The sequence below is a fragment of the Sphaeramia orbicularis genome, chromosome 11, assembly GCF_902148855.1.
Source record: "Sphaeramia orbicularis chromosome 11, fSphaOr1.1, whole genome shotgun sequence".
In the NCBI taxonomy this organism is placed as follows: Eukaryota; Metazoa; Chordata; class Actinopteri; order Kurtiformes; family Apogonidae; genus Sphaeramia; species Sphaeramia orbicularis.
Window position 1 is genome coordinate 47,131,856 of NC_043967.1, and position 8,633 is coordinate 47,140,488.

At 35.9% G+C, this 8,633-nt stretch overlaps 1 protein-coding gene across 2 annotated transcripts; it reads left to right on the top strand.

Annotated features, from left to right (window-relative positions):
• The first annotated feature begins 4,116 nt into the window (after positions 1–4,116).
• On the top strand, positions 4,117–8,398 carry LOC115428581 (basic salivary proline-rich protein 3). Of its 2 annotated transcripts, none has more exons than XM_030147704.1 (2): positions 4,117–4,276; positions 5,701–8,398. In XM_030147704.1, exon 2 carries the CDS (start codon positions 5,740–5,742, stop codon positions 7,186–7,188), a length of 1,449 nt encoding a protein of 482 aa, XP_030003564.1. In that variant the 5' UTR covers positions 4,117–4,276; positions 5,701–5,739; the 3' UTR covers positions 7,189–8,398. The 2 variants fall into 2 exon arrangements, with proteins under 2 accessions (XP_030003564.1, XP_030003565.1); XM_030147705.1 differs by having other exon boundaries at positions 4,117–4,260.
• The last annotated feature ends 235 nt before the right edge of the window (positions 8,399–8,633 follow it).

Consider the following 8,633-nt stretch of genomic DNA (forward strand, 5'->3'; position numbering starts at 1 on the left):
GCAAAATATATCATTAATTGTCCATCCACTGTCATTGATCTGACTCCGTGGGTTTTTACTGGTGAATCAGTGTTACAGAAGATGACAGTGTTTCCATGGTAACTACAGAGCCTCTGAATGTCCAAATGGGTCATATCTGATGACCATGAAAAGATGACAAACTGTATTTTACACCAATTATTCACATGTATTGATAGGATTAGTGGATGAACAGGTATGAAACAGTTCAGATCAGTGGATGGTTTTGGTCACTGGTGGTTGTTTGGGTCTTTATGGGTTCAGTTATCTGTGTTGTGTATCTGGTGTACTTCTGCTGCTGTGATGGTTCATTTCCAGGTGTCAGATCAATACAGTTCATCATATCTCATGAAACAACATCTTGGTTTAATTGAAAAAAAAAAAAAAAGGCTGAGAAAACACATTGTCAAAAACTCTACATTCACTTTTTTGCACAGAATGAATCATTTTCCTTTGTTTTGTTTTTTTTTGTTTTGTTTTTTTTTTTACAGTTTATAGACACTGAAAACTACTTTTGAAAGGAGGAATATCAAATAATAACTATAATAAAAATATAAATTACTAATAAACTATAATATATAAACATAATGTCCATTAAGGCTCAAAAGATAACATTTTTGAGGTTTGCTCTTAACTTTATTTTAGTCAACATGTAGAGTATAGATTATTTAAAGCAGTGATGTAACCCTTGAAGATCTATAACTGCTTTTATGGTGGCTTCCAAATTAATTTTTCTCTACATTTAATCTTTCCTAAATAATTGATCACAGTTAATTACTATATTATCTTCTGGATTTTGCATTTTTCAGTGATAATCAGATATTTTCCCATAATGTTCATAAAAGCTCAGAGTGAATTCACGGGTTATTACATCAAAACAGAGAAAACTGGGGGGGGGGATACAGTTTTTCAGCAAAATATATCATTAATTGAACATAAAACAACCTGTGATCACAACAGCTGTATAAGTGAATCAGTAATTTTCAATATAAATATAAATAAATGCAGGATTTGCAAAAAACTACATGTAAAACTCGATGTAGAAAGATTAAAATGCATTTCAAGTTTTGCCATATAATACAAAAAAGAAAATAAAAATTATGATGTCATACAAATTACCCTCAAATGGTAAAAGTTACAGTTACTTACAGCCAAACATAGAATTATAACCCACATCATAAGCCTCTTTGAACTGAAATTATTCTGCATATGTGGGATTTAACCTACATGGACTTAAATAAGTAAGGAAATCTGTCAGAGAATAAAACAGCTTCTAACTTCTTAACTAACAATGCCTCTCCCATAAAATATTCAAGACACACCTCACATTCTTTACACTCCTTAATGCAGCTGCTAATAAAAAGTCTATGACCAATAAAAGATATTGTGATCTTGATCTTTAGTCTCAGTTACATTAAATATTAAACAAAACTCCTGCACTTAAAGGGGTATGTACAGGTTCTGTTTCCACACATTCATATTCAGAATTATATAGGCATAGGACACAGGTGTCAAACATACGGCCCGGGGGCCAAATCCGGCCCGCCAAAGGGTCCAGTCTGGCCCTTGGGATGAATTTGTGAAATGCGAAAATTACACCAAGATATTAACAATCCTTTTAGTTCAGGTTCCACATTCAGAACAATTCAATCTCAAGTGGGTCAGACCAGTAAAATACTATCATAATAACATAGAAATAATGACAACTTCAAATGTTTCTCTTTGTAAATGTAAATATTTTCATGTATTTACACTAAAACAAAGTTTAATTTTGCAAAAAATGTGAATGACCTGAAATGTCTTAAGAGAAGTAAGTACAATTTTAACAATATTCTACCTGATATTAAATGTTTTGTGTATTTGTAGATACACTGTGATTTGTAAGTTATAATGTACATGTGTAAATGATAAACTGAGTCAGAATATTGTGAAAATTATACTTATTTTTTCAGTTTTTTCATGTTATTCACATCTTTTGAAAGGATAGTTTGTAGATGTAAACTTTTTCATAATGTAAATTTACTTTTTTCGCTCTAAAACATAGAGAAAAGTTTGGAGTTGGCATTATTTATATATTATTATGTTTTTATTTTATTGATCCGGCCCACTTCAGATCAAATTTGGCTTAATGGGGCTCCTGAACAAAAATGAGTTTGACACCCCTGGGATAGGATATGCACATGTAATTTATCATCCTTTCTTTCTTTTTTTTTTTTTTTTTCATGTGCGTTTAAAAACACAGACTTTCATACAACATTAGCCGTTTAGTTACTGCATGAGGTATTAAAGTGTGTATCCACTGCATCTCATAGGCAAATTTGTATTTTACAGCTGTAGCCAGTTACTTTGATATTACATTATAGATTGAGTTAAATCAACATTGACTTTATAAACTAAATACTTGTAAATACTTTTATAACTAACATAGATTTTGCATATACAACTTCTGCTTGTGGTTCATACTTTTACCTCCAATAAGTTGAAGCATTTGGGCATTTCCTTCACCACTGACATTAACCTTTTCATGCATGAATTATGAGAACCTTAGTCACAATTTTTTTCCTGAGTGTTTTTTTCCTTTGTAGGCCTGAAAAAAACAACGCAATTGAAATTTTTTTAACAAAGCTATTTTTCATAGTTACAAAAATGTCTACTTAGCCGGACACCATGTCTTTAATTTTTGAAGCAAAGAAACATGTATTTAAACACAATATCAGAAAGTGATACACTGTGTGAAAACTATTAAACAAAAAATATTTTTAATGCAGGTAATTTGATGTTTTGTCTCATTTTAGGCCTTAGGGGTCATACTCTAATACTAGCTATTACTCATTTCATGGAGATAAAAAAAAAAAAAAAAAAAAAAAATACTCAACCATGTTACTGCAGATCAGGTTTATCAAGAACAGCAAAGTTACAGTAATGGTATCAATTACAGTGTATGGGATGGTGCATAAGCATCCACTTTGTTGGCTGATATGGAACTAAAACAACAAAACCCATGAACATACAAGAGAACAGCTGGAGAATATCTGTCTACTGTAGTGACCACTATGCATGAAAGGGTTAAAATAGTTATCTTTTTTATTTATTTATTTTTATTTATTTGTGTTTCCATTTTTTCTTTTGAAATCCCCAAAATTCTGCTTAAATATATTAGTGTTTCTGTAGATTTACAAGATAAAACATGAGTAAGAGTGTATTATGTTTTTTGTTTTTTTGTTTTTAACTTGCTATTACTTGCACTTTACAAATTGGTCTGAAGGGGGCATCAATGTCCCAATTTTATTAATGTTGGGATCTCAAAGCATTCACTTATTTTCCTTTTCTACCTTGCACAATAGTACACTTTCTATATGAAACTACATCAGTATCAAAATCACCTTTATTTGTCAAGTACGTAAATACATACAAGAAATTATTTATTAGTACATGTGGTCTCTCTAGCAAATTATAAATCATTCATTCATTCATCTTCTGAACCTTCTTTATCCGAATTATAAATATAAGATATAATTAAAAAAAAAAAAGGAAGAAAAGTCTAAAAAGAAAAAATAACTTTATAACTTTATGTACATATAACCTCTCTCTGTATATATGTGTGTGTGTGTGTGTGTGTGTGTGTGTGTGTGTGTGTGTGTGTGTGTGTGTGTGTGTGTGTGTGTGTGTTATATGTAATTTAATTCATTTTTATATGGAGCTTTAAGTCGAGTTTGTCTTTTGCAGGTTTACTCTCATTCCTGCACATCCAATAATTCAGATGCTGAACATAGAAATCACCTCATTTCTCACTTTATCACATAGAACTCGTTCACTATAATATTAATGATGATAATTAGACATTCAAGGCCATTTCCTTATTAAGAAACTTGTGGTGTAAATCCATGACAAGAAATGAACTGGCTGCTCGGTAAGATAGGAGCCGGTAAAGTGTACGGAAATGTCCCCAAAAAGAAAACAGACAGAAAGTGGGCAGACGTGGCCGTGGGTGTAAAAAAAAAATGTAAATCTGTGAAAGGTGCAGCTCCGGTACAACAGACCGATGCGGAACTGTCCTGAGGTGGAACCAAAGCTCCACGCTGCTGTTTCAGCCCGAGCCCCGGAACATCACGGACAGCCAGAAGCGGTTGCAAATTTAAACAGCCATCATAGAAACAATAGATACGGATTTTCACTTTTTGGGCTGTCTGATGAAGCAGAATTTATGTCAAATTAGGCTAAAATATTACTGAGGATTTTCAGGTGGGATACGCAGTCTGTAAGTTGCACTATTTTTTGTTCTTTGTGCCGCTGGATACACTTCAGCGCCGTTGATTTTGAAGCAGACTATTACCTGGAAAACAATCTGCTCCATAGTCATAATAATTGTTTTAAGCTGCAGATATATGTAAAGACTCACTTATTTTCACCTAGGAATACTTGAAGTTTATATTATTTTTTAGATAGCTTACATTTGCGTTCAAATGTAAATATGGAGTCCAAATATATAAAACGGTTTGCATTTGCGTGCAGCAGTGTTAATGGTGCACATGTTGCTAGCTTCCTGAGTGTTTCACCTTCCCGCCGTTAGAGGTTTGTAACCCAGCAAATAGACGGTGCCGTAAACCACCCATCTTCTAAACAATAATTTTGAAACGGCGTTTCTTGCTTTTAGAATATTTATTTATATTTTAATATAATATTAAAACTCTCCATCCTATTACGCAGCATTAGATTTTATTAATAAATCATATTTTACCCCATGTTTAGAAAAAACGTAGTAACGTCAATGCGATTGTGAATAAATGTTCTATTTCAAATTAAAATATCCTGTATTAATAGAAGATTTTACATTTTTGCATTTTTATTTAAAATAAATATAATCGAAAAAGAAAACACTTTTGACTATGTTGTTAATATTTAACCACAACATGTTTTTGTTGTATGAGGTTTTCATACTATTGCCTGCAAACTCATCATATTAACAAAACATGTGTTTTATTAACCCCAAAAAACCCAAATATCCACTGGTGAACAAAGGCATCTACTGAGCTAAACTGTTTAATTCCTGTTGATCCACTCATCCTACGCGTAAATAATTGGTGTAAAATGCAGTTTGTCATCTTTTCATGGTCATCAGATATGACCCATTTGGATGTTCAGAGGCTCCAGAGTTACCATGGAAACGTTGCCATCTTCTACAACATTGATTCACCAGTAAAACCCATATAGTTTCATAGATGACTGTGGATGGACACACTGGGTTTATGTTCAGTTAATGATAGATTTGAGTGATAAAGTCACTTTTTATTCAGTATTTCTCTGTTTTGATATAAAAACCTTTGAATTTACTCTGAGTTTTCACAAACATCTAAATTAAATATAGGAAATGAAATATAGGAAAATTCATGATTCATAGTGAATCATGCAAAATATAGAGGAAAATTTTATTTTATTAAGTGGTAATAAATTACTTAAGAAATGTTACATAGAGAGAGAAATTCATCTGGGAACTGATATTAAAGTAATCCTGGGTCTTTATGGGTTAAAACCTAACTTAAAAAAATTTAGATATGCAAAACTTACACAATAAAAGTAACTTTGTAATATGAACATGTAAAAATAGATCGTTTTGTTTTTTATTAACATATGAAGTGGTTATTTATCAAATAGTAACTCTGCTTTTAATGTGTTATTTTACAGGTGTAAACCTAACTGAAGTCGTCCACATTGAAGAAAAGTATGGAAGAAGAAATGGTCATGGCTGCAGCAGAGCAAGAAGATGCTCCAAACAATGAAGGAGAGTCCAGTGCAGAAATGCCTGAGAACAGTCCCATGAAAAGGGGACGGGGGAGACCGAAAGGCTCGAAACAGCAGCAGGTTTCTGTTCCTGACGGTAACGATGGAGAGGAGGTCTCAGGCATATCCAACGGTGAGTCCACCACGCCTCAGAGAGGGAGAGGGCGCCCGAGACTCTCAGATAAGAGAAACGCAGAGCAACAAGTAGATGGTGAAAATTCTGTGCAAACTCCAAAAGCAGGGAGAGGAAGGCCTAAAGGGTCAGGGAAAAGTACCAGGAATGAAGACGGCACCCCGAAGAAAAGAGGCCGGCCCAAAGGGTCTCTAAACAAAAGCACCCTTGAGAAGGTTGCAGCAGGAGATTTACCAAATGGTGGATCTGATACACCGAAAAGAGGAAGAGGACGTCCGAAAGGGTCCACGAGCAAACGCAAGTCAGAGAGTATAAGTGATGATGATGATGATGATGAAGGCAGTTCTGTAACACCTCGCAAAAGGGGTCGACCAAAGGGCTCTCCCAATAAGAAACCCAGGCTGGACAAAGACGGCAGCAGCGAGGAGGATGTGGAATCGAATGGAAAACTAAACTCGGTAAAACGAGGGCGAGGCCGCCCGAAAAAGTCGAGTGTGTCAAATGGAATCTCAAAAGCAGGTCGGAGGGGGAGGCCAAAAAAAAGTGCTAAACTGGTGAGTGGAAAACGAGAGGCGGTTACCCATTCTGGGAAGAGGGGGAGGGGTCGACCTAAAGGCTCATTAAATAAGAAATCCCCTTCGGTTAAGGTGCACAGCGATAAGGGCGGCCGTCCACGGAGACCACATGTCCCACCTGCAAGACTGGAAGCAGTCATTCCAGCCAAAACTGGGAAGCGTGGTCGACCGAGGAAACAACCAGGCAAAAGGGGAAGGCCGAGGAAGTATCCTGTGCCGTCGGCGGAGGAGCTGAAGAAGCCCAGAGTGTGGAAGCCGCTGGGGAGGCCGAGGAAATACCCACGGGCCGACCCTCCAGAGGGAGCGCTCGAAGCCCCTCGCCGAAGCCGCGGCCGACCTCGAAAGTCCGACTCCAAGAAAGGGGCTCATTTCCGAAAGAGTCTGTCTCCATCCTCCCTGACCGCTGACGGAACCCCGAGGAAAAGGGGCCGTCCTCCAAGCGCTTCAAAAGTCCAGGATGGCGTCCCACGGAAAAGAGGCCGACCGAAAGGCTCCGTCAACAAAAACAAAACCAGCAATGAGATTCAACGCCTCCGGGAGTCGCCTGTAAAGAACGACTCCTCTGACGGTGACGAGGATGATAAAGCGGAGCAGGTGGAGGAGGAGCAAGCCTCAGACGGAGACAAAACAGAGGAAATGCTCATGGATCAAGACGACGGCTTCGACATCAGTAACCAGGCTTAACGGACTATCGGAGGCTGTGGCATGGAGTCTGTTTTCGACCAAAAGGGCACTGCAAAGTGAACTTTACACAGCACAAACCGGAAACGTCACCCTTCGAGATGCTGTTAAAACAGACGCTAGTGTCAAGGAAAAGACAAATTTTTAACATTTTATCAGTTCAGTAGGCTAGATATTCATCAGCTCCTCTTTTCCCAACTAACTCGTTTTAATGTGCTTGATTTTTGTTTCTACATTCTGTCACCTGAGTAAGCCAACATAATGTCTTTTACTAGAACTGGCATGTAGAGTTTATTACGGTTATAGACTAATGGTTCCAGTTTTTTAAAGGTTAGCGTTCACATTTAGTGTTTGTCAGTTTTACTGTAAATTAGGTCGAGTCCCAGGTTTCTGGGATTGAACTCGGAGGAGAAAAAAGTCCTGACAAATGTACGAAAAGACAAAATCATGTGTGTAGTATGGATTTGAACTCTGGGGACGTAAAATACTGTCTGATGTCATGGATTTTAATTTTGAATAATCTCTCAATGCCATGTCTTCATATTTGTTTTGCCTTAATTGCCAAAGCTTTGAATGTACCGTTCATCCGTTATTTTGTAGTTTCTCAGTCCCATAAACTCGTGTTAAATACATTCCTGGGTGAATCGAAAGCCGCTCGGCTCCAAATCATGAAAACTTCCTCCGCTACATACAGTATATCATTTACTTCTGCAGTAGTTTTCACTCTTTTTTTTTTTTCTAAATGTTTACATGTAGCTGTGAAGCTGTTTTGATTTGTTTTTTTTCTTTTTTTATAACCTGCAACTTTGATGAGATTAAATTTAAGTGATTTGGTTTTATTCCACAAAATCTGCTTAATTACTTGTGTGAAAACATATGTGACCTGATTGATTTGTTTTTTGTTTGTTTTTTTTTCCCCTTGTTGACTCTTCCTGCATCCATTGTACATTATTATCACTGATGTAAACCCCATAATGGTCGGGTCAAAAATTGAAGTTTCTTAATTGCCAAATTGTCTCTGTCACGTGTCCATTTTATCATGTGTAAAAGAATGTGAGATGATGCAGAGGACGCTGGGAGGTTTGGAAATCTGGCTTTGTGAAGTCAAATTATTTTAAGAATTTGGATTTTTTGTGTGTTTTAAACATCAAGCCAATAATTTGTGAGATTATAGTCTTGAAATAAAAATGTTGATCTTGTCATTTTATTTTTACGGCCCAGTGTAATGTTTGGATTTTTTCTATTTATTCTTTTCTTATTCCTGCTACTTTCATTTTCTAACACCACTAGAGTTGCAGATAACAATCACTTTCTTCATTAATTATTAATGTTTTAGTTTATAAACTGGTGAAAAAGCTGATATTCTCTAATGTCTTGTTTGGTCCAGATTCTAAATATATTAATTTTACTGTCACAGAAGGAAAACCAGAAAATAGTCACATTTAAGA

What these genes read in the sequence shown, in the direction of transcription:
- LOC115428581 (XM_030147704.1), top strand. Translation starts at nt 5,740, where the DNA reads ATGGAAGAAGAAATGGTCATGGCTGCAGCAGAGCAAGAAGATGCTCCA.